The sequence below is a fragment of the Desmodus rotundus genome, chromosome 1 (genome assembly GCF_022682495.2).
Source record: "Desmodus rotundus isolate HL8 chromosome 1, HLdesRot8A.1, whole genome shotgun sequence".
In the NCBI taxonomy this organism is placed as follows: domain Eukaryota; kingdom Metazoa; phylum Chordata; class Mammalia; order Chiroptera; family Phyllostomidae; genus Desmodus; species Desmodus rotundus.
In genome coordinates this window covers 199,604,787-199,630,666 of record NC_071387.1, presented here as the reverse complement: position 1 = coordinate 199,630,666, position 25,880 = coordinate 199,604,787, and the positions used below count along the sequence as shown (strand labels likewise).

The following is a 25,880-nucleotide window of genomic DNA, read 5'->3' as shown; positions in this document are numbered from 1 at the left end:
ACCCTGGGAATTGCCAACTATTTAACCACAGAGAAGGGTGGGCCAGTACCTGAACAGAAAAGCGCAAATTCCGGGACAGTTGTTTCTCAACGTTGGCCCCTGGTTCATCTGAATCAGAAGGATCTGGGGACAATTTGCTGGATGTAAAACCCTAGTCCACATCCCACTGGAATGGAATCTCAGGGAGCTCGGCCCAGGAACCTATTTGGTTTGCCCTTTTGCACACGGATGTTTGAGAACCTAGAACCGAGGTAGAAAAACAGGGAATATGCTGTCCAAGTTGCACTGATTTATAAACAGCCTTTTTCCATCACCAAACGAAGCACCTTCTGATGAATCCAAGGGGCAGTAATGAGAATCAGATACTCCCAAGCTGCCATTGCCTCACGGTCCTCCACCAACTGTAGCTAGAAAACGGAAATCACCCTTGGAATCCAATTCCTTCTGCTCTCTGAGCAAAGTGGTAGTAACCAAGGAAAGAGGCCAACTCCACGCAACAGGAAAGGGAGAGAAGAGAAGCCAAGGCTTGGAGAAGCCACAAACCGTGGAGCCTAGGGGTCCCCAACCTTCCTCCTCCCCATCTGTGGACACCTTTTCATTAGTTACTGCCTGAGCTCCGCCTCCTGTCTCCTCCCACCCTCCAGCCTGAGATCTCTCCTGTCCCCAGTGCCAAAAAGGTTGGCCCACCAAGGCAGAATCCACCCAAAGCATTCCTTCAGTCATGGTGGGCAAGACTTCTGTTTGAGGTCGTGGCGGGTCTTCACAGGTGTTGTACTAGTTTTGTGCGTGTTTATCTTTGGCATTTTTTTAAAGCATGCCAGTAAGAAGTATGCAAACTCTGACTTGAAGAAGATTAAATAAATAAAGCAACCAACTCCAAAATTTCCCAGGGGAAGGGATTAGCTATGAAAGGAATCATCTTCCTGGAATCATGGCTCTGGGTGTGTGACAGCTGGGTGGTCTACGGGTAGAACCCTAGGACAAGAGAGATGGGGGTCAAGGGTAAACAAGTTCTGGAAACCTACCGAACAGTAACTTCAAAATCAAGAAGGGTGGCTGGGGGTAATTAAAGTTAGTAATAGGTCACTGCTTTCCTGGTATTTGTAAACGAACCCAACACATGGAAGCCATGACTGGTGGAAAGCAACCTGCCCTAGAGTGACACTGGGCTCCTTCTGCCTCAGCATCTCCGCCAGCCCAAGAGGGCTCACGAGTAAACCAGGGACTGCCCTTTCCGGGGGCAGCTGGGCTCTCATAGCTCCAATTCCCAAATCCAAACTTCCGTAGGCCAAACTGGGTCACAGGCTATCTTGAACACAGGGGCACCCATTAACTTAGCAAGACTACCTGACAGCAGTCCTTGGAAATGCCACTTAATTGAGATGCTCCATTCCCAAGGGCTGCGGTGAAGCTCAGGGAACTGCACAGCAGCCTAATTTGGACAGAACAAGGGGATGAAAGGTTACACAGGTGTGGGAAAAGTTGTTTGAAGTAAGTTCTTTCATTTCAAGCAGAATAAAGCCCATCTACCCACTGAGCAGGAGTATTAGACAGTTTACTTCCTGCTCAGGCCACAGTAAGTCACTGAAACACAGCTCCCACCACCGGTCACCGGTCACCTGGGGGCTCGGAGTCAAGTCGGTGAGGATAACAGTGCAGCCTTGTTACCTTCCCATCAGAAAGCCCGGGTCCAACAAACAGGGCTTATTGATTAATCAATCTTCCCTTTACAAAAAACGTAATTCAATCGAAGCTTAACGTGAGCTCTCCTTACCTGATATAATTCTAGTCTGAATCAAACACCTTGACATTAGCCCATAGAGCTTTATTATGAACTAGTAAGTTATAATCCTCTGAGTATTAAAACTAACTTATAATGGATATAGGGTTTCCTTTGGGAAAAAGTGATAAAAGTGTCCTAAATTTATTGTCACGATGGCTGCATGACCTGAGACCATACCCAAACCATTCAATGCTACACTCCAAGTAGGTGAACTGAATAGGACGTGAGATGCATCTCAACCAAGCTGTTTTTTTTTTTTTAACAGCATAATAGTCTCCATTACCTTCTCCAATCCTTAGAGTTGGAAAAAGTCCAGGTTACAAACCTCTGGACTGATTGGAAAAAACTTCAACGGGACAAAGACGAACAGGTAATGTTCTTCACACTAAAAGGTGGTTGCTTCCAGTATTTCTTTTTTTACCTATTTCTATACCACATCGCACCCCTGATTGCAGTGGCTGAGAAAAAAGGTCCTCTCTGGTATCTTCAGACTACTCGCCGGCCCACCTCTATCCCCACCCCCAGCCCCACGAGGACCCAAGGACTATTTCGCAAGGCAAGGCTACCAATTATGTCCACAATGAGAGTCCTCTGGGAGCCCCAGCCAGGTAATCTGATTCTGTAATCAGAGGTGAGGCTCAGAAATCTGTAATTTTTGCTTTAACTTCTTGTGTAGTTTGGATGCTCAGCTAGATTAGGGGAACCACTGTTTTAGACACAATGAAACACACTTATAATTGACACTTTCATTAAAAAATAACCTAGAGACATTGTGCAAGTAGACACTATGGATCAGCATCTTCAAACACTGACTATGCTTGAATCTTTCACAATACCGGGGGCCGGGGAGCTGGGAGGATGTCGGGGAGCCTTGCACACTCTAAATTCTAGAAGAGCAACTAGCTGGTTACCCATGGCCACTAGGGAACAGTATTAACTGGCAAAGGCAAATGGTAGCTATGCAGTTTCCTGGATCACAAGAATCCCTTAGCATCTAAGACACCATATCACAGGGTTCAAGGCAGCAGATTCCCTGTGAATCACACAGCATTGGAGGAATAGAGGGAACAACGCTGTGTCCTCTCACTAACTCACCCCTCCATCCCGGAACGGGGGCCACTCCTCCAGAACCCGCAGCACCACCAGGGCATTAGAGTGCACCCCAGACAGGCTTCAGGGTTTTTTCTTCCAAGGTAAAAAGAACATGAGACCTAAAACCCAAAGCACTGACGAAGGCAATGAACAAATGTAAAAAACTAAAATTAAGGCACTTTCCTCCCTGCCAGCATCTACCTCTTCTCCCTTAAGTACTCGATTGTTTCCTCAGATAATGATCTCTCTGCAACAAAGATGGAATGTTAACCAAAAGCTGCACAAACACTCAATTCTCTCAATCTGGAAAAGCAAATACATCCTGTAAAAGGTCTCTCCAGACTGGCCTTCCCAGCCAAGATGGCCCTGACAACACAGCACCTGAGGCCATCCGGAAGCCGCCCTCGGGCACACACGGCATCCTGCCTCTGCCCCTGGGGCAGGGCTGTGCCTCTGACTACGTCCTGCTTCTGGGACAAAGGACAGAAAGTGGGAAGAGTGGCCAGGGAGTGCTGTTCCCGCCCCCAGTTTACTTCATCCACAGCAGATCTGTCCCTGTGATGGCAGGGAAGAAAATTTGAAACCCAAACAGACATTTAGGTTATGGGAGCTGGGCAAGTACTATAGAAGATGTGAGTAGAGACCAAGGGCGTGAAGAGAAAATGATACAAAACTATCTAGTAACTAGCTGTCCACTAACACAGAGTAGAAAGATTTGAGGGCCGGAAAAAATGAGAGGAGACTTCACAATAGGGGTAGGGACCTAACTAGCCTGAAAGGAAACGCAGGACAAACAGGGGGAGAGGGTGTCTCGTCAGCCCACTCCCACAGAGGGGGCACGCCCACTCAGATTTTCCAGGCAAGGGTCAGACACCCGTCCAGCCTCTTCAAGCCGGCCCTCCCGCAAGTTTCTCTCATGAGGCTGAGCAGAGGTGGTGGGCATCACTGCACAGTTCTCTCAGAAGAAAGGTCCTTCCCCAACCCGCCCACACGCTGGTCCTTTTAGACCCTGCATGGGAGCGAGGGGTTCAGGAGCCCTGCTACCAGTTTTCGGCAAATTGGAAAACGTGCATCTCCCACTGTCTGCTCACTTTGGAATGATGGATTTTCTGGGTAGGATTTTCATGCTGCCTGTCCTAGGGCACTGGCCACTGGCGTACAATCAATAAATGTTTCATGCCTGAATGTGTAAGACAAAGGCTGGGTCAGGACCCTCGGGAGCCTTCAGGCTTCACCTGTGACCTTGGCAAGGCTCTCTTCAGTCCCAAGTGCACTGGGTTAGCAGCACGGGGGTCTGATGAAATGCAACAGAATGATCAGGGTTTCCCACATACACCTGAAAGCTCTAAAATGAGTTAAAAATAAGTAAATAAAAGCCCAACTCATTTGGCCTATGAAGCCTCACCAGTTTGCCCCCGCTGCCCTCCTGCCTGCCTTCTGCCACGCTCCTCACTCATCGTCCACACGCTGAGCGGAGCCCAGGGAGCCGACTGCTCTGAATGATGGAATGTGAGAGTCAAAGAGAGCAAGGACCGTCAGACAGACACCCTGAGAGTCACACGGCACCGACCTCCAGTTACCAGTCTATCCCAGGAGGTCAGGCAAAGCGCGGCGACCGTGGTTAATGATAGTTGGTAACACTTCCAAGTACTGCATACTTGGAAGCTGCTAAGAGGGCGGATCTAAGGGGGTTCTCATCACAAGAAAAAAATTCAGTAGGTATGTCAGGTGAAGGATGTTCCCTGGGCTTGTGGTGATCACTCTGCAATACATCCAAGTATCGAAACATTATGCGGTACACCTGAAACTAATGTAATGTTACGTGTTAATTAATTATACCTCACTGTTAAAAAGTATTTAGCAGTTGAAATTGTGTAGAGATTTTTTAATACTAAAGGCTAATCAGAAAAGTCAGAGTTTATCCAGAGGCAAGGACTCAGTCAGTACACTTTAAAGGGCCCGCGTGACACAAGACAGAGCTTCTGTGTGACTTTCGTAGGAGACTTGTTTACCCAGCAAGTGCACAAATGAGTAAGCAAACAAGTGAGCGCTGCTGAGCACTTGTTAGGGGCTGAGTGCTTTCCGATATGTCATCTTTTATATGAATTAACCAAGGAGTAGGTGTGCGAAAGACTGCCCAGATGATAAAGGGACAAGTTAAGAAAAATTTAAAAAGATACAAGCAGTAGCTGCATTTTGGCAGTGGACTGTTTCCAAAGCACTCTAGTATATATATATTTTTTTTTTTGCAATGAAATTACCACATTCTTTTTAAGCTGTGAATGTCTTTCAGGTATTTGCGTCATACTAATCATGGAGTAAAACTCTCTTGAGAACATCAGTCTTCCTCTCTATAGTGACAACGTGCCTTTATCCTGGGGATGGCATGTCTCTTGAGAAACAAATGCATCATTCTTCTTTTAAAAATAAGACCTGCCATCAGCCCGGACTCATCTTGGTCCACGAAGCAGTCAGAGCCACCAGCACTATTATAAAAACCAGCCCAGGCTCTGGCCACGTTACTATCTGATCGGCCCACTGTGCTACTCACACGCTCCAATAGGCCACCAGCGCAGAGCCCGAGGTTACCTCCCGCCCCAAACCCACCCAACCTGACGAAGCACAGGCTTAATCAAAACAAGCTACCTCTGGAATATAAAAATCAGTCTAGGACCAAGGAATGCTGTGTGACTGTCCCTCATTTTGAGGTCATCTTAAAGACGATCTCTAAAAGGTTCTTTCTGTTTCCACATCATTTGATGTTCTGTCAACAGCACCGTCCATCACCGTGTTCACCCCGGCAGACAGGAAAGCTGCCCTGCAGACGGACAACCACGAATCAGCCCCAGACGGCAAGGAGTACGGGCTGCGTGCCTCAGCTTCTTCCTCCCAAGGCCCTTCCTTCCTGGCTTTTTACCTATCTTGAAACCCAAGAGAACCAATCAATTTTAAAAATAAAGGTCCACTCTTGAAACATTACTGGTGAGAATGTAAAATGTAGAAAGCAGAAAGTCACTGTGGAAAGCATATTAGCAGTTTCCTATGAAGTTAAATGTAAACTTACATATAACCCAGCAATTCCACACCTACATTATCTTGCTGAGAGAAATGAAACATATGTCCATACAAAGATTTGTACATGAATGTTTATGGCACCAGTATTCCTTACTGCAAAAAACTGTGGTAACTACTGAAATATCCATGAACTAGGCAAACAAAATGTGGCATTTCCATACAGAAGATGCAACCCAGCACTTAAAGGAAGGAAATGCCAATACGAAGTGCAACATGCATGAAACTCAAAACCACTGTACAAAGTGAAGGTCAGACACAAAAGATCACAGATTGTAAGATTCCATTTGTATGACACATCTAGAACAGGCAAGTCTACAGAGACAGGAAGGAGGTTAGTGGTTGTCTAGGGCTAGGAATGGTAAGAATGATTTAAATGGGCATGAAGGATCTTCTGGGGGTGAGGGGAAGTGTTTTAAAACTAGATTGTGATGATAATTATACAACTCTGTAGAGTTTCTAAATACCATCAAATTGTATCCCAAAATGGGTCCTGGCTGGTGTGGCTCAGTGGACTGAGTGCCCACCTGAGAACCAAAGGGAAGCTGGTTCGATTCCCAGTCAGGGCACATGCTTGGGTTGCTGGCCAGGTCCCCAGTAGTGGGCGCGAGAGGCAACCACACATTGATGTTTCCCTCTCTTTCTCTCTCCCTTCTCCTCTCTAAAAATAAATAAATAAACTCTATAGTAAAATGGGTGAATTGTATGGAATGAAAATCCTACCTCAAGAAAGCTGTTCTTTAAAGGACCAAATACAAACAGAGAAGAAGAGGTCACATGCAAAGTTGTTAGGAGTGAAAAGTATCTTTAAAGTGAGCGGGTAGGCTCCATTTAGGATATTTAACTGTTGTTTTCATTCAAGAAAGACGGAACTGTCAAACATTTGCTTACTGCATATTCCATCAGCTCTCCGACTCAGTTTCACACGGGGACTCCCTGGACCCTCCACATTCTGGAATGCTGGAAATGACATTTGCAATGATCACAATGGGTCTGTTTGGCCTGCTGGATCTCTCTACCCAATCATCCTGTGTCTCAAATACTTTTCAGAATACGGGAGAAACGAGCCTCTAAAACAGATTCTGTGAACTCTGACGCCCTAAGAAAAGAAGTAAGGGAATGGATCGAAGACACAAATTCTCTCTGCTGCCCTAACTGCCTACCGTGTTTAGATGGCTCTCAAATACCTTGTACTCACAAAAGCCTGTGTCTCGCCTCCCGGCCAAGAGAGAGGGCATGCTGGCTCCGCAGAAGGCAGGCAGGCCTCCGGGTGCTCTTCCCTGTACACTGTACTAGACCCATGAGGTTCGCTTTGATCCGCAGCAGCTGGCCTGCTTCCGATAGCTGCACTTCCCTCCTTGTAGAAAACTGTCCTTGTCCCCACCCCGCTTCTCCCTGGTCATGTTCTGACTGTTGCTATTCCCTGAGTGATGGGAAGGTGTCCTCAGCAAGGCTATTCAGAGACTGTCCCAGGGATTTTTGGAGTTGGGAGAGGGCAGGGGGAGGGGTGGGGGTTGGAAGGGAAGAAAAGGGAGATGAGAGGGGAATGGAAGGGGGTAGAGAGGAGCGGAAGGGAGCTGGGAAAGGGGGAAGGGGACCAGGGGGGCAGGCCCCTGACTCCAGGGATCCCAGGCTCTGCTAGAGACACAGCCTTTTAGCACAGGATTTGGGGTCACATAAACCAAGGCGTACCCCTTCTAGCCTAAGTTAGTTCAAGTTGGGTTTCTGTCACTTGCAACCTGAGAGTCCTGACAAGTCCCTCGGAACCTTCTTACCTACGCAGACTTGCTCAGGCTGTCATCTCAGCCACCACAGAAGGAGAGGAGCCCAGAACTCAACAGCACAGTGCGGAGTCCGCTCTGCGCATCTCTCAGGTCACCAGGGGCATCCACTTTGCAACCTACGAATGTGAAATATACACTCTCTGGAGTCTAACTCCATGAACAGAACCGGAGGACCCACAGTGCCCCCTCTGAGCCTGCAGGAGAGCCTGAGCTCTCCTTAGGGAGAGCATATTGACTGTTCTTTTGTTCGACTGTTAGCGGCTCCTTGATCTATTCTGCCCCAGGCCTCATGCCCTTGGCCTCCCACCATCAGCACCACCTCCACAGCATTCCACTCATTACACTCATTATTCCCCTTCGTCCTTCTGTCCCTGCAGAGGACCCGGCCAGCCTGCCTATGGGGGTCTTCTGGGCAATTTCCATCCTGAAAGTACGTGCTGCTCTCTGCCTCTCCTACAGGAACCAGCCAACAATGGAAACAATTCTGGACATGAAGAGTGTGAGACCATTGTGAAACTCTCCCAAAGTAGCAACAGTAACAGCTGGGTCCTGGAGGGAGTCAGGGAGGACCTTCTCTCCTCCATTCCCTAGAGCTGAGGCAACAAGGAAGTTGCTGGAGGAGCTGAGGCTGAGGCTGAATAAGACAGACCCTCAGGAGAGAAGGGAACAAAGAGAGTGGGGAGGGGTGGAGGGCTGGGGCTCAGCTGCAGGAGGCCTCAAGGCCCAAGGATAATCCCCCGGACAGTTAATCCTTGAATTGCCCCAAGAGATGATATGCAAACACACTGTCACTCACCCTAATTTATTCTAAATAAGACCCCTGGAAGAGAGGCCTAACCCAGTGGCCCTCTTCCACAGCAAGGCATCAATCCCCAGGGGCTATGCCAGCCTGGATTTGTCACTGTTGCCCTGGCAGAGCAAGTGGAAAAGCCTTTCTGATCTTTTCCATTAGGAGTCCCAGGCTGCTCCGTGCCTGTAATCCATGGGGGTGAGGGGCACGGGGGCAGTTGGAGGCTCCTGCCCAGTGAAGACAGCCCCTGTTAACGGTACTGGGTGCCCTGGACCACTCTCTGTTTAGGGGTCAGAAGCAACCAGCATTAACATGAAGGATGGGGGATGTTTCACAAACAGTAATAAGGATTTAACATGTTCCCCTCACTCCCCACCCACATCCACGCAGCTATGGCGCCTGATGCTAGGAGGGTTTACAGAGTGAAAACGGCGTGGCTGCACATGAACTTGCAGTGTAAGAGGAAAAATAAGAAAACTATACTGTTTAATCACCCATGTGCTCTGAATACCAACTACGGGCCATGTAGAAATGTGGGACACATGCACAACCCCTGCCTACAAAACTCAAGTCACTATTGTTATACATATGTTCTATTTATAATACATAAACGTTCTATGTAGGTTACATGCACAAGAGCAGAGATTCAGATTTGTAATCCAAAAACACAAATGTCCATTATACCATGGAATCAGTTCGTGATGAAGCTACATTGCTCTACAGAAACACTTAAAGCCATGAGCAAAATCCCTGGTAGCTGGCTAAGGACGCAGGGAAACAATCAAATATGCATTTAATGAGGATACTCTAGGTTCCAGACGACCGGGGTGCCAGACCGACAAGACGACATATTACTTAAACTGACACTGACCAGTAGCCACATGTGAAATGTGACCGATGCAAATTGACAAGTACTGTAAGTAGAAAATACACAGTGATTTCAAAGACTGACTATGAAAAAATGTCAACTCCACCGCTAGTAAGTGTTATATTGCATACATGATAATACTTCGGGTAAAATAAAATATACCATTACAATTAATGTCATTCGTTTCTTTTTGAGTGTGGCTACTAGAAAATTCAAAATGACCGCTGTCTTCTATTTCTAGCTTGCTGAGAGTTCTATGAGACAGCAACGACTTAGGTTTTCTTCTTCAAAGACTGTGATGACAGTATCCCTTTGGCAATAACAGCCTCTTATCATTATTACTAACAAGGCAGGCACCAAATTAAGCACAAAATGTATTTTACCATGTTTAACGTTCACTTACTATCATCAAACTCAGGTCTAGTCTAAGACCTGAGTTCACTGAGAGTTAATGATCCTGAAAGTTGTAGTTTAAAAGATTTACTCTGCCACATGCAGAAGGAAGAATGATTAACCAGCATGTAATTTCACTCGGACTGACGAACTTCTAGGCAAACTCAGGCACTACTCTGTTATGGACAGTTCAGAAACGTGTGTGTATATGTCTTTGTCTACCGACACGTGGCCACTCTCCCACGGGGTTCAGTAGGGAATTCCCCGTCGCTCACTGTGTGTGCCACCACCTTCACTTTACCTGCTCTGCAACCAGGCTGTGATGGAGCCCAGTCGTCCGGGGAAACTCAGCAACTTGTTAATAATGCAGTTTCGAATGAGGTGGGTCACTCCTTCGAAACCGCGTCAACTGCAGTGTAAAGACACACTAGAGGAAACAGGTCTTTACATTGTCCACACTCCCGAATGGTGTGGTAACAGAAGGACTAACCGGGGGAATGCAACACAGGGAAGAGTGGCGAACTGCACAGATGTGCCGCAATGACGTATGGGGCAACCCCTCTTTATTGCCGTGGTTATAACCGCAGGTGTAATCAGACTGGCCAATATACCGGCAGTTCCTTCACGGCAGGTTGATAAAGAACACGGTAACATTAGCAATGTAACACAGAGACCATAGCTATCATTCACCGCAATTTTATCTCATGCTGCAAAATTTTAGTTTTTCCTACTATTTTATGCTAAATGAGCATCAAATTTAGAATTAGATGCTATCGTTATTATCCCCAGTGTCCAGATGGGGAAATGGCAGCCTAGAAAGGTTATTTGGCCCAAGGGGCACAGTTTATAAATGGGGGAGGCTGGGTTTAAACTCGGGGTCAGCTCCTGAGCTCAAACACAACTATGGGCTGTGTATTAGATGACTCTAACCATCTTTAAAAGTCTGGCCATCAGACCAACATTTTTACTACTTAAAAAAGTTAAGTTGCCACCCTGGCTGGTGTGGCTCAGTGGTTGATTGCCTACTTGTGAACGAAAGGGTCACCAGTTCGATTCCCAGTCAAGGCACATGCCTGGGTTGGGGGCCAGGCCCCCAATAGGGGACGCATGAGAGGCAACCACACAGTGATGTTTCTCTCCCTTTCTCCTTCCCTTCCCCTCTCTAAAAAATAAATAAGACCTTAAAAAATAAAAAAAAGTTAAGTTGCCTTCAGAACAGCGCCCTGCAGCTGGCTCGTCCCGAGCTCCCTCTAGGAAGTCTGAATGGAGCGATCTGAAAAAGGCATCCCTCCTGGCCGGGCGCCCTCACTCACACGCCCCCTGCCTCATCCCGGGCACGGTCATGTTTTTATTTCCTCATCCTTTTCATATGTGCGGCATATGGTTAATGAATAAAGTTATTAAACTTGTAAGTCACAAAAAACCTTTTCTGTATAACTTTGCTAAAGACACCAAGTTGTAACAGAAAACATAAAGATAATCACAGACAAGTCACTATCTGATAAACCGCTATTTTTATACTCAGCCGAGCAGGTGAACTCCAGATGGATGTGGAGGTTTCCGTGGCTCGAGCAAGGACTTGGCAAAGCAGAACTTCTGGACACTCAGGTGCTTCCCTCTCTGCGGACATCTCTAAATGATTCCGATACCCTGTATAACGACTCTCTCTAAGCTATAAAAAACGAAGCACTACAATTCTTCAGGACAATGAGAAGCACTGATAATACAATAAAAGTGAAATCCTGAGACACATGCCCCAGCGAGGCAGGAGCGGGGCAGGGAGTGCGGGTGATTCTGTTCTGGAAGCCACACACAGAAGCAGCTCTGGCCGGGGAGGCGGCCACCCACGCCCGAAGCAGATATCACCGGGATAGGGTGTGCAGCTCTCTGTGTTTCTTTTGCCACCGTGGATACAAACACCCACTTGCAATGTAATGAGACTCAAGCGCGCTTTGTTCCAAGGGGTATGCACTTCAAATAATCTGGGGTGGTTTCAAAGGGGAGGAAGAAAGCGCGCTTGTTGTCAAACAAGGCACCAGCAGTAACACAGCCGTCAACAGATTGGCCGAGAGACAGGCTGCGATGGGAGGCATTTTGAGGAAATCTGTCTGGCTTTTAGAGACTCTAGACGAAAAGCAATAGAAAAAGTAAACAAGGAGCACACCCAACATGGCATAAAATTGAACAGCATAGAAAGAATCTAATGAGGAGCTGATCAAGATTGCTGATTGGACATATACATACTGTCGGCAACAGAAATTATTTTTTTCCTTAAAAAAAAAAAAAACTTCTAGGAAACCCTGGATGACTTACAGATACTGGGTTATAGTTTCTATGCCTACATGTTGAACAGTTTTTCCAATTAAAAAAAACTCATAGAAAAGAAATGTGAAACTTTTGTTCTCAAAATAGAACAATGATTTAGTGCCCCAACCCCAAAAATCTAAGAATTAAAAAAAAAAAAATCCAAGAAGGTTCTGAGAGCATCTGAATCAACTTTCACGCATGATGCACGTGGATGGGACCTGGAATCAGATTCGCTCAGAGAGAGAAGGGCAGGCTCCTCCGCCCACCCAGTCCTGCGTGAGGACCTCCTGCCCTGGCTCAGGGCAGGACCTCGGGACACCGCACAGGCCGTGGCGGGGCCCTGCCGGTACCTTCCTCTGCCTTTCTCAAGGCAGGAAGAAAAAGCAACCCACTTTCCACGAGCACACTGACTCACGAGTCCCCACCTGGGCGGTGGGAAGAGGCCACTGTGCACGGGCAGCTGCTCCTGGCTGCAGTTTGAAGGGGTCACAACTGTCCACCTCGAGTTAGGGGCTCCCTTTCATCTCTGAAAAATGATCAATCGCTAGTATGTCAACTTTCACAGGACATGTTCCAACTACATAAGCCTTCCTGTCAAACTAAGTGTCTTGGCCCCGAATCTGTTCGCTCACTGACAAAGCTTGACAGATTTGTTTATGTGGTTCTCACTCAGTAGATGCCAAGGGCCTGCGTTCCAGATTTTAATCTGACGTTCACATCGCTGCTCAACGCCATCTGCCTCAACTGGGACTCCCCACTAGACTCCTTCCCCCTACGACCCATTTAAAATACGCTCAAGAGGCCATCGATAGACGTAGCTTTGTTTGTCGATTCCGGTATTCATCATGCAAGATAGAGACGATTCAGTTGGCTTCCGGGGAAATAACAAACCGCACTATAACCGTGAATGCTTCCAGAACCATGAGTTAAGGACCGTTCTTAGAGTATTTCTAGGTACTCTACCACATGTTGGTTGCTCCCGGGTCTTTAGAACAAGGTCATCATCCACCCCCACCCTGTAAAAATACCCTCACGGATGAATGCACAAAGTCAGGGTGAGGATGAGTATCCCCCCTGCAGCAATTCAGAGAAACACACCTCTAGTCCTAGAAATTCCGTGACATTGGCATTGCTTCCGTGAGACTGTTGCTGGCCTGTCTGTGCCAATGCTGCGGGGACGGGAGAATTGGGATCCCTTATTGTACCTTGTACAACAGTTGGAGTCTCGGAAAGCTAAGTTACTGAGAAAGGAAAGATGGGTGCACTTCCGAGAATCCTGTTACTTATGTTTTCCTCTGAATTCAGGTTTACGCAAATGGTGGCAGAAAAAAATCTGAAGACAAGTGTTTTAAAGATTAAGTCACATGAATTTAAGTAAAGTGCTTTCTTTATAAGATGCTATAATTTTTATCCACATGGAACCTGTAAATATGACTCCTGGGGTACTCAATGACAGCCATTTAGGATATCCAAAAGAGAAATTGTAAGTAGAAAACCACAACAAAAAGCATTATATTCATTCAACAAACATATGAGTGCCTGCCATATGTCCACATTGTTCTAGACGCTAGGGATATGTCAGTGACCAAAAGAGGCAAAACCCATTTTCATGGAGTCTCTCATCTAGGATGAATAGACAGCCTACCACTATAAATTAGAATACAGGGTCCAGCAGAACTAACGCCTGCTTGAGTGTGGTTGGTAGGGTAATAATGTGGGTGTAATAATTTATAGTCTTAATGTGAACATTTCACCTAAAATGTCATACGGTGTGCTTGAATGTGATATTGTTATGTTACAGAATTACATGCTCCTGATTTTGTAAAAGATTTTGTAATAAAAAAGGGGTGTTATTTGTGCCAGACCCTGTATATGGCAAGTTGGAAGGTCACAAGCACCACGGATGAAAAGAAAGCAGACAAGAGGACCAGGTGCGCGGGAAGGGGGTGGCCAGGGAAGGTCTGCTGAGTAGGTGACGTCAAGAAGATAAGGGGTCAAGGGGCACGGACACGTAGACGTCTAGGCAAGGAGCGGTCCAGACAGTGGGAAAAGCAAACGCAGGGGCTCTGAGGCAGGCAAGTGCCCGGAAGAAGCCAATGTATGTAAATGTCTTAAACTGCTTCCAGATTCAGGGGTCACAATTCGGGGCAAAATGTCCTTAACACGGCCACATGTTCCCAAACTCCTGGCACAGGAATGTGCCCCTGTAAATGCTTACTCAAACCCCTTGTCTCACCGAGGAAGAGGGGAGCAGAGGGTTGAATAGCCATCCAAGGTGACAGCAGCAGCCACTGGCTGAGAAAGGCCTCCACACAAGAACCCCGGAGTCAGCCCCACAGTTTTCTGTCTCCTGCTCCAACGTCATAGCTGAGGTACTTTCCTCATTGAAAAAAAAATTTTCAAACAAAACAACAAAAGAACACAGTCAACTAATGTAATCTCCTTAAGAGCTAAAAATTGATGAATTTTACTTTTTCATTCAACAAATAACCAAGCGTGCCCTATTTATACCCCAAGTATTTGTTGGGAAATGAAATAATAAATGTAGCATTACCTAGACCCCACTACCCAGCCAACTGTGTGCGTAACAGAGAAACTTGTGTCCAGGAAAACGCGTCTCAGATGTTTACGGAAGCACACTTTACTACAGGAAAAAAGTGGAAACAGACCAACTGTCCTCAGCAGAAAAGGGGTAACTGAAAAACTGGGAACACTCTAATTTCCTCTTGGCAAGGGAATGCATATACTCTAACTTATTCATACAACGGAATTCTCTGTAAAAGCTAAAGAAAGATCTATATATACCTCAAAAACACAGTGACAAATTAAAAACTGCATGTTGTATGTGTAGAGAACTATGCCATGTATGTAAAATGTTAAACACACAAGCTCGCGGACAGTTTGTGAATAGGTAATATCCAGAAGTACCAAAACATCTTTGGAAACTTTATATGTGAACTTCACATCAGTAGGTACCCGAGGAGGAGGGATGGATAAAATATTTCAGTTGTAGTTTATTTTTATGAGGGGATATAAAGCAAATATGGCAAGATTGACAACTCTTAAACATAGGTAATAGGGGGAAGTGGAAGGCTTACTATATTCTTCTTTGATGTATATTGGAAATATTTTGTATTTATTTTTATTTTAAAGGAAGGATGAGAAGGAGACAAAACTCCTTCATCACCTTCTATTAATTCCAAGGTCGTTTCTTTAACCTCCAAACCTCAGTTTCGTCCCCTTTATACTGTGATTGATACCAAGTGCACTCGCCTCAAGGCTGCTTTGAGAAGTGGCAATTCAGAGACACAGCTTCATCGTCAGCTACACTACTAGTGAGCAGGGCCCAGGTCATGCCCTTGCTGAGTCTCCAGGGCCTGGCATCCATTCTTTTCATCCAGTTTCACAGATAACAGTAACAAGATTTTCCAACAGGTCTGTAATCACCACCCCCCCCCAAAAGCCATAAAACAAATCTAAGGAGTGTAAATGATACAAGAAATTCATTAATGAAGCATCTCAAAGAATGGAAATGAAAGGCCCCCAACAGCCCAACATGGGACAGCCTCTCCCCATCCACGTTATGCAAGCACTGGTTAAAAATGATAGGAACTGGATGAATTTCCTCACGTGAAATCCATCTTACAAGAGCAAGAGAAAGAAGTATAACACTGGCCAGGCATCATTAAGAAAAGATGATCAGATTACACACATTGGTAATGAAACTCCCAGCCACACCTGTAAACAGGGACCTGCAGACTGGGGACAGAGCAACCCAAACCCAGCCTCCCAGTGGATGCACGGTGTCTTCTCCAACTCGGTTCGAACCTCCAGGAGGCGAGACTCTCCTCGCTAAGATGAGCTTCTGCTGAGCCCTGATCCGCAAAGGCAGTGCCTCCCTCTGCCAGACCCTTACAGTCCGAGATCACATTCTCCAAGGAACTGGCAATGTTGTTTCCTCATTCCAGGGAGCTTGGGATTCTCCTCTACCGCAAGGAAAACGCAGACCCATCCAAAAGACCTGTGCGCCTGGGCCAAGGGAAGCCACTGGTGCAGGTGAGCGGCCTGGAATCTGCAGGTCTAACCCAATCACCATTGGAAAGTTGCGCTGAGTTGGGCTCCTTAAAGGAGCGGAAGCCTGGATATACTGACTGCCCCGGCCCCTGGGAGGTCTCCCATAACTCCTGCACTTTACACTGGGCTACGTCTGCCCCGTCAGCTGCCTCTCCATATTCTGAGCTCCTTACCTCCCCACCCCAACCACTTCACAAAAGGGGGATGCGAGGTCCAAACGCAAAGGAGAGCGTGAGCCAGGAGTTGGCTGCTGAACCCTGCAAAGTGCAGAAATTAAACCGCGGACACAAACCTGCCAAGCCGGCAGCAAAGGGAAGGTTGGTAGGGAGGGCACACACCCTCCCGGGCAGAGGTTGGGGTAGACAGCGGCCCGCGCGCCCCTCTCGCTGCTCCACGTCCTCCCTCCTCCCTAAGTCCCAGCCGCTTCGAGTCTGCCCGAACTCCAGCATCCCTCCTTCCCGACCGCCCTCAGACCTGCGGCGGGAAAAGGACAAGTAGGACCGGGAACTGGCGGCGGGAGGCAGTCGCAGGCCCGGGGTGGCCTCACCTGCACGCCGGGGTCAGCCGAAGGGCTCCTGGAGTCAGAAATGGAACAATAGCGGACCCTCACTAGCCGGAGCCACCCAGAGTCTCCCGCTCCCGCCTTCCTCCTCAGGTCCTCCAAGTTCAGCGCGCAGGCGGGTCGAGCCAGGCAGCGGGGAGCTGGAAGAGCCGGACGGGCCGGGCAGGTGGGACAGAGTGCAGCTTCAGGGCGCACTCAGCATGCCCTGCGGAGGCCGGTCATTCATTGCCACCCGCGCTCGCTCCTCCGTAGCCCCGCGCCCTGCCCCGGCTGGCCCTCGAGTCGGGGCCGGTGGAAGAAAACCCCTCTCCTAACTTGGCTCGATCCTCCCACTACTCGAATCCCAACCGTCCCCCTCTTCCCCTGTCCCCAGATCTGCCCTCCGCAGACAGTTGCCGGCCGCCGACGGACAAGGGAGTGGTGGCGGGACCCTCGCTGCCACCCGCTAAGCCGCTCCGCCCGGCGCGCCGTCCCGGGCTCTCGTCGCCGCCAGAGCCCCAGACACAAAGGCGGGGACGGGAGCCGGGGACCTCGCTCCAGGGAGCCTCCCAACTCCCGGCGCTGCGCACTCACCCCATCCAGGAGACCGCAGCTGCTCCCGGGCCCCGCTGTCTGCGCCACCCAGCCCGCCGCTTCCCCAGGAAAACGCGGCCGCCGGGCTCGCTTCCTGCCCGGCTTCCTGCGCCGCGGTCCCTCCTCCTCCTCCGCTGCGGGGGTCAGTGGGCGCTGCGGCTCCGGGGCTGGGCTGGCGGGGCGGGGGCAGCGGCAGCACCACCACGTGGCCGCCCGGCGCCGGCCCCGCCGACCCGGATCCCGCGGGAGCGGGAAGGGTGGTGCTAACCATTCCCCTCCCCTTCCCCCCCTGCGGGGCCCTAAATTCCTCGAGTCAGGTGACCCGGCCAGGCTCTCCGGTCCCGACCTGCGGGAGTTGCCCAGGACCCGGCAGCGAGCTCTCGGCGGCGGTGGCCCGCTCATAGTATTGCGTGGATCGTGGGACCCTTCCCCGCGGATGTGTTTCATCGTCATCACGGGAGGTTACTGGAAAGGACCGGTACTGTGATCCCCAGGCTTAGGACGGATGAGTTCCTGAGTAGTACTCATTTACAAAGTCGTTTGTGGTCGTGGGAGTGTTACTGATCCAGGCTCCTTCTAACCAGAATCAAATCGGTTATATTTCCCAAAGTGATTGAACAGAAAGTAAAGTAGATAGAGCGTGCTCATAGTCTCTGGACTGAACTAATTGGCTGGAGTGACTGTTCCCTACACTCACGGGTGACAACAGAAAATAGCGTTCAGTGTTGCCTGAGCTGAAAGGCAGGAATGCGGAGCCCTCAAAGCAGTGCCTCGAAGCAAAGGGGTACGGTAGGGCCTTCCTCCCGGGGCCCCAACGGCCTCTCCCTTCCCCATAAGGCTGAGACCGGCGTTTGAATGCGATGGACTCCTTTCATTCCAAGGATTTCCAAAGCCCTCCACCTGCTTCAATTTGGGACGGCTTCTCCATTCATTCTAGTCATGCCAACTAGCTTATGGCTTAAAAAGTCTTTATTCACCAACAACAAAAGTAAAATTCGCCTTCACAGAGTTCAATTCATTGCTATCTTGTCTTGGCCAGATCTTATCTAAGAGTCAGACTTTATCTACCACCATCCCCCAGGCCCAAACCCCCTACCAGCCAAGGAAACAGCCTGTCTTGGCTTTAACTGGTGACTTATCAAATTGCCAAACAGGGAGCAAAAGCTGTGTAACTGCCTGCGCGGTCTTCACTTCCTAACTTACACATCAGAGATTCCTTAGGGAAGTGGTGAACAGCCAGCTTAAAACAAGATGTGTACTCCTCTTCCTGTCTTTTATCCTATTCAAATAAAGTCACCCTCTAAAGGAAAGGGAAACTGGCAAACTTTTCTTTTGGTTTAATGCTGGCAATTTCTACAGCACGGTTTTTCTTTGTGCTTCACGGTAATGGTGCGCGGTAGCGTACTGGGGGGTGGGCGGGAGCCACACTGCCACTTAGGAGTTTTCTGTTCTGCTTCTAGCAGGTCAGTCTCTTCGCTCAAGCAGGGGCAGCTGGAAGGGTGGGATATGAAGTGTGGTAGAGGGTGTGTACCATGCCGCCTTGGAAGGTTGACATGTGTATATTCTGTAGCTGAAGGAGTTAAAACATCAAACATTAAACAATCACTGTGTAAGGCAAGGTCACCAGCCTTATTTTATTCAGAGAAGGCCTGTCTCTCTTCTTTTTTTCTCTTTTACATTGCGGGGCCTGTCCCTGCGGCCATCTGCCTATATGAGCCTACCTGGCGGTGTCAGGCGGGGGGCTCCCTAGGTGGCTTGTATATTTTCATTCTCCTTAGTTTATAAGCCCCCCATCTAACATCAGCAAATCCAACTCTGGGTGAAGGATTGTTGAGGAGGAAAAGACTATTACAGTCAGTGTGATATGGCAAGACTGTGTTCCAGATGCCCCTCCCCTGAAACTCAGACGGCAGCTGAAGCTCAGCCTCTGGCAGGGGGATTGCCAGTCAAGAATGGAACTGAACAGTCTTCTCCTGGTTTTCTGGTTTGTGGGGGGAGGGACCACCCCTAGGCCTTTTGGAAATGCTAGTTGGATTCAGGATACATTGAACAACACCTGTTGATAGAGACCAGGCCCAAGTAAAAGCGTGTGAGAGAAGGAAAAAGAAAAAGGACTCATGGACAGGGGCCATAGGGTGGTGATAGATGGGGGGAGGGGGTATAAGGGGTAAAATGGTAATGGAAAAAATATAATACAGATTATATATTTAAAAAATAAATATTGAAGTAACAACTTCAAAAAAACCAAACTATATAACCTGCATAAAGTTGGTAAAAACTTTTTGGGGAAGAAATGCATGTTGTTTGTTACTAGAGGAATGACCCCAAGTCAAGGTAACCGTGGTGTACTATGCAGTACTAGGAGTGATCAGGGCAAGGGGACCGGGTTTCCCGACCCTTCTCTTGTACTCACTTGCCATTGAAACTTCACCACGCTTTTGAACCTGTCCTGGTCCCACTTTCCTAATCAGTAAGAAAACACTGAATTCCATGGCCTCTGAGAATTTTTCCAGCCCTAACATCCTAAGCCCATTTTGTTAGCTTAAAGAGCCTTCACAAGCAATGTCGCCCTTCCATTTTTCAGCAAAGCATTGTTCTCCAATGGTTCTGGCAGGTCAGTCTCACCATACCAATAAGGTCGTCAACTCCAAACTAGGAATGAAAGTCGTTGATTGGTAGGGCCATGTTTTCACTTTCGAAATTGTATGATACTACATTCCTTCTTTCTTGCTCTGTCTCTCATCAGTCCTCCTATAGTATGAACTTCTGGATAACCGAAGCTAAGACTTGTTGGGGTCACAGGAAACAGTCCCTAAAGGAGGAAATGGAGATAGGTGCCACACAAAAGCCAGAAAGGAACCCTCCACTGTGTTTGGTGTTCGACCAGGGTCTCCCTGCCCTTCTGGGTCTGCTCGGAGGCTGCGTGATTGAGGGGCATTTGGCCATAGGGGGCTGGTCCAGGGAATGAAGCTAAAACACAATCCGAAGGTCGAAGGGAGGTAATCTACAGGAAAAAAGCCCAAGTATTTATAGAAAAGCCACTTGTTGTTTTTTTTTTGTATTTTCTTGGGAATATTTTCAAATAGGAAGAAACTGTAGCATGGGAGAAATGAATAAAGTAACTTCAGCCTTGCTTTTCATAATTTAATAAGATCATAGTCATAAAGTAGCCTGCAACTACTGATTGGCCACGGTTTTCCATTTGCCAGGAAGCCAGCAGAGATTTTTCCAAGGCTAAGTTACTGTACTTTCCTTCTCAGTGACCTTGGGCGTCTGTTTAGGGTGTAAGACTAAGGTGCTTGGCAACAGTACACTCCAAAGCTCTGCATCAGAGCCCCGCTTGGAGGAATATGGCAGAGAAGCTGAACATCTCAACCTTGACATTACAGACGTGAGAAGGTCTTAGGACTGGCCCATCAACTCCCAGGGGGGATATAAAGTCTGCAAAACTGTTCTGTCCAGTATGGCAGCCACTAGCCACATGTCAGCACCTGAAATGTCACTCACTAGTCCACTATTTTACTATGCTACTGACCGCTTGAAATGGCACTAGTCCAAATTGAGATGTGTGATAAATGCAAGCCACACACCACGTTTTCAAAAGAAAAATTCCTCACTAATTTTTATACTGATTACATATTGAGATGTTAATATTTTGAATATATTAGGTTAAATATATTATTGACACTGATTTCAGTTAGTCCTCTTTCTTTTTAAAATGTGCCTAACTGGAAAATTAAAAATTAGTATCTGGCTTGCATTAGATTTCTCTTGGACAGCACTGCTCTAGGAGCTAATATTAGCATCTAACACACCTTTAGCATCTACTCCATACCAGACACTTTCCGAAGTGATACACACATCAACCACAGTGGCTGTGTACTGAATTAGCCAATCTGGGACACTGTTACACCTGTTACATGTTAGAGAGTAAAACGGGGCAGGCAAATTCTAAACCAGCACAGACACTAGGACAAACAGCATAAATGAGACCTGTCCTGAGCAAGCTGAGATGGCAGGCCACCCTAATGTTATGTCATTTAGTCCTTATATGAACCCTGTAAGTACTGTTATTATCCCCTTTGCTTACGTGAGGGAACTGGGACCAGAGAGGTGAAGTAACTTGCCCAAAGTCACAGCTAGGAAGAGTCGGGGTTCCCACTAGGACATTCTGGCCTTAGAGCCTCCACTCTTAACTTCAATCCCACCTCTGTAAGAGCTAATATGGATTGAGGATTTTAGTAGATGTGGTTTGTGTGATCCCTCACAGCAGCAGGATGGAGCATTATCCTGCTTTTATAGATGCCAAAACTGTGGGGGGTTTAAATTTTATTTATTTATTTATTTTTAGAGAAGGGAAGAGAGGGAGAGAAACATCCAGCGTGGTCGCCTCTCATGTGCCCCCTACTGGGGACCTGGCGCACAACCCATGCATGTGCCCTGACTGGGAATTGAACCTGTGACCCTTTGGTTCACAGGCTGGTGCTCAATCCACTGAGGCACATCAGCCAGGGCCAAAACTGTGTTTTGAATAGATCCAGCAACCACCCAAATCACAGAAGCAGAAAGACTGGGGCCAAGCATCAGAGCGTGGGGTGCCAGCTCCCGGGTGATCTCCTTACCCACACTCTGGGCTGCCTCTGGGCCGCCTCTGTTTATACACGACTCTCATAGAGATTTCATTACTTCTCCCACTTCTGGTGGAAGACTGGGTGAAGAGGAGTGGAACCCGGGTGTCATCACCATGGGACAGAAAACAAACACTGAAAGCTCAATCTTGGTGGCCTCCCCTTTTGCAAAAGAAACATCTTAAGATAATCCAAATAGCCATTATGCTGCCAAGTTGGTGGTTCTGCTACGCATGTCAGAAATTCCAGAAAGTACTCTCCCATTGAGGTGGTGGAGGAGGGCACTGCGAGGACCTCATAAACATCCAGAAGGTGGTTAGATGTTATCAACAGGCTAAGAGAAGGGGCTTTCATAAAGCTCCACAGTCAGAAGCAATACTTGGCATGTAAACGCACGAGTGTGCCAGGCACAGCTTTTCTTTCATCCTCCGCGGTGGGTCATGACCTTGGCCACCCATGAAAGTCACCTGCCTTTAAAAACCACCAATTGTCTTGGCCCCATCCCCTACGATACTGATTAAAGTGGTCTGGTGTGGGGCCCAGGCATCGCCACTTTCTGCTCTCTTCCTAGATTATGGGGGCGTGAGGCCACGCTTTATTGTCTGCCCCTGCCGTGCCTGGAGCATCTGGTTCTTGACTTAGCAGAGCGAGGCTAGGTGAAGAGGGTGGGGTGGCTCTTGCAAAGGCCCTTGCAAAAGTCATTGCTCCAGAATGATTTCCTGATGGAGTGATTCTAAACCAAGCCGCTGTTTTCGTTGGCCTGGTCCACTTGTTTTCTGTTACAGCATTAAACCTGAGCTCTGGGTTTTTTTTGTCTTCTTCACCGAGATCAAGTTCTGCCTATGAGGTATTTTAATTCCTGTCTTTCCCCTATCCAAATAGAGCACCCATAATAAACCTGTGAACGTACTATTTTTGCTGATGAGTTACTTAGCATCTGTTATGGCTTCTTGTTTATGTTTTTCAAAGGTTTTGTAGCCATTTAGCTCCTGTCATTGATCTCCACTTCTCCATTTTTGTCACTCTCTTTAAAGTCATTAGTAGGCCACATGAAGTAGGCTGCTTGTTGTTTTCAAAATTCATCTTTCGGCTCTGCAAGGGAACACATTTTTAAGAGACATTTTCCACCGAAGACTGTGAGTGCTTAAGATATATGACCGCACTGTGAAGATATTTAATGAAATCCCACAAGTCCTCTGTTTGTTTTGCCTTGATACAAATTCCTCAACTACCCAAATATGTGCCTTAAGCAGGCTTCTCACGTTCAGGAGGAGGTTCTTCTAAGGTAGAGTTACTATTCTTCTGTTGCCTTTTCTTTCAAAGACAGGCCTGTAATTTATTGTTCCAGACTTCCTGCTTGAGCTTCAGAACGAGAAGATGAAGAGTGTGAACATGTCTGATTGCCCTGTGACATGCCAGAGAGAGGAGGAATGAATTGGGGGAGCCAGAAGGATCACCGTGGAAGTATTCTGTGGACAAGCAAGGTCCACAGACGCCTGCAGAAGCAGGAAGAGGCCATGGCGGCTTCCTCTCATGGGTTCCTAGGACACTTAGAACACAAGCGCCAAGAAGGCAAATTGGCTTCACAGTAATAGACTGATAAAAGGCAGGGGCCAGGGTTTTGGTGTTAAGTTTATTGAGGTTACTATTGGCCAGCCTGAGGGGACTGTGTCCTGTCGAATTATGTAACAGGGAAGGGAATTTGGGGGGCTCTTTGGAGGAACCAGAAGACTAAATTAGCACTGAGTTGGTCTGGGAAACTTGCCACCCAAAGACCCAAGGGCCAGGGACAAAGAGAGGGAGGTGGAGGTCTGAGTGGGTCTCATATTTGCTTTGCGGACTCTGGGAAGTATTTTAAAACATTTTAATTTAAACTGTGTGGGCGTTCTTACTCCCATGCTCCGTTCAGGGGGATGGAAGACGGAGGGTATTTTGGAGGAAGTCGGGAGTAGACGTGTGAGGCCAGCTCTGCAGAAGATCAGCAAACAGGGGAGCTGTGACCCGGCCCGCAGTCCTCCCTGCGTGGCCTGAGGAGCGGCTTCTCCAGCCTGAGGCAGCTGTCGGCTGCTGGGCAGCAATCACGACGAACTCTCTTTTGTTTTCTCTTTGTTTTTAAATGTGGAGTAAAGATGAGAAAGAATTTTAGGAAAGAAGGGAGGGAAGAAGGGAAGGAGGTGGGGAAGGAAGGGAGGGAGGGATGGAGGGAGGGAGGAAGGGAGGAGGAAGAAAGGGAGGAAGGAAGGAAGGGAGAGAGGGAGGGAGGGATGGAGAGAGACCCTGTCGGGTGGTATGTTTGGACCCTGACTTCTTCACTTACTAGTTGGGCAGTTTCGAGCAGACCACTTAATCTCTTTTGGCTTTAGTTTCTTCATCTGCAAAATGGGACTAATATCAGTACCTGACTCTTGGGTTATTTGGGAGATTAAATATTTAATACATGTGAAGGACATACAATAATGCCTGGCACAGAGTAAGAGGTAAAGAAATAATATTGATAGTTATCACTAATAGGAGAAGCATAAGAGATACATAGAATCTGGGGTGAATATATAGCAAAATCAATTCAACTGTTATTTAAAATGTCATGGGCTATAATTTAATCATTTCTAGGGTACTGTTTGCTAAGTCTTATATGGAAACTTTATCAACTAATATATAAGGTACAGCACTGAACACACATAGAAATAAGAAATATGAGATGCTCTTGACCTCGAAGGAGTTCCCAGACTATTTGGAGAGATGACCTATAGACATGCATGGACAAGGAATCACCAAAAGCAGACAGCAAATGGCTTTGTGTTGCTTCCTAGTTCTTCAGCGCTATTCTGTGGCTTTCCGAAGCCATATCGCCTGGCAAGTTTGTTCTTGAACACAGGAGGCGTACGATTCTGCTAAAAATCTTGTGAAGCCATGTACTGTGGGAAACAAAATATGAGTAAACTCATCCCCACCAATAGAGATTGCTATTTGGATATGCAGCCTGGGTTCAGAAGGATGATACTATGCAGCTTCCATGCTAGTAAATAATGTTGCAATTGAAACATTGTGGGTGTTTGGATCTGCTGTCTCTTACAGTGATAACAATGCCTGTTATAATGGCTTTAACAAAAAGAGGCTTGTTTTCTTCATATTTTGAAAACTTACTTGGATTGAATCAGTGTCGTAAGGATGCCAGGTCTGAAGTCTCTGCGATTCTCCAGAATTTTCCCTCGTTGGGGGAAGACTGCTTCCCCACATCCAGCAGCACATCTTTGTTCTGGGCAGGAAGAAGGGGAACAGTGGACAGGTCAGTGCAATCTGCCCCTCGTAGGGAGATTTTCTGAAAGCCCCACCTCATACCTTAATTTTATTGTCCGACACTGTGTCACATGTTCACTCCCATCTGAAAGGAAGGGAAGGAAGTATGGATTTTTAGTTGGGTTTATTGCATACCAAATAAAATTGGGATTCTGCTAGTGGGAAAAAAGAGAGAATAGATATCAGATCTGTCTGTTGCTGTAAAAGAAAGAGACTCAAAACTTAATGGCTTAAAACAATAATGTAATACAATTTGTTATTTCTCATGATACTGTGGGTTGACCAGTTGATTCTGTTTCATGTGGTATATGCTGGAGTAATGAATGGCCAAATGATCTGAAGTGACCTCACTCCTGGAACCCCTGCCTGGATCTCAGCTAGAGATGGTTGGCTGAGATCTCAGTTCTCCTTCACACGGCTCCTTGGGCTCCTTGGTGGCTGGGTTCCAAGAAGAATTCCAAGAGAATGAGGCCCAATGTGCACATGCTTATCAAGCTTCCACTTACATCATGTATGTCATGGTCCCACTGGCCAAAGCTATTCACATGGCCAAGTCCAGAGTCAGAGGGACTACACAGAGGCATGTGTGCAGGGAAGCGCAGTTCACCGGGGGCCACTAAAGTGCCAGTCCACCGTAGAGAGTCATCTGGCCACCTC

General features: G+C 47.5%; 2 protein-coding genes across 8 annotated transcripts in view; one reads left to right on the top strand and one right to left on the bottom strand.

Moving 5' to 3' along the window:
- RAI14 (retinoic acid induced 14) overlaps positions 1 to 17,435 on the bottom strand; it is a 125,133-nt gene extending 107,698 nt beyond the window's left edge. For 3 of the 6 annotated variants that reach the window (XM_045186185.3, XM_053914177.2, XM_053914187.2), the window contains exon 1: positions 17,299 to 17,435. The gene's annotated coding sequence lies outside the window, so the exon portion shown is untranslated. Of the gene's footprint in view, positions 1 to 7,722; positions 7,848 to 14,325; positions 14,454 to 16,710; positions 16,866 to 17,298 lie in introns of those variants that run through there. The other 3 variants (XM_053914165.2, XM_053914173.2, XM_045186184.3) reach the window with 3 other exon arrangements.
- Positions 15,063 to 24,044, top strand: LOC123478478 (translation initiation factor IF-2). 2 transcript variants are annotated; one of them, XM_053914195.1, is made up of 4 exons: positions 15,063 to 16,480; positions 16,819 to 16,891; positions 17,099 to 17,776; positions 23,275 to 24,044. In XM_053914195.1, the coding sequence occupies exons 1-4, from the start codon at positions 16,038 to 16,040 to the stop codon at positions 23,305 to 23,307; spliced, it is 1,227 nt and encodes a 408-aa protein (XP_053770170.1). In that variant the 5' UTR covers positions 15,063 to 16,037; the 3' UTR covers positions 23,308 to 24,044. The 2 variants fall into 2 exon arrangements, with proteins under 2 accessions (XP_053770170.1, XP_053770166.1); XM_053914191.1 differs by having other exon boundaries at positions 23,254 to 24,044.
- Positions 24,045 to 25,880: the final 1,836 nt, after the last annotated feature.

Excerpts from the sequence above, each read along its gene's own strand:
- LOC123478478 (XM_053914191.1), top strand. The coding sequence starts at position 16,038 with ATGTTGTTTCCTCATTCCAGGGAGCTTGGGATTCTCCTCTACCGCAAG. Across the intron at positions 16,481-16,818 it reads AAGCCGGCAGCAAAGGGAAG|GTCCTCCAAGTTCAGCGCGC; the intron begins GTTGGTAGGGAG and ends CTTCCTCCTCAG. Across the intron at positions 16,892-17,098 it reads GAGCCGGACGGGCCGGGCAG|ATCTGCCCTCCGCAGACAGT; the intron begins GTGGGACAGAGT and ends CCCTGTCCCCAG.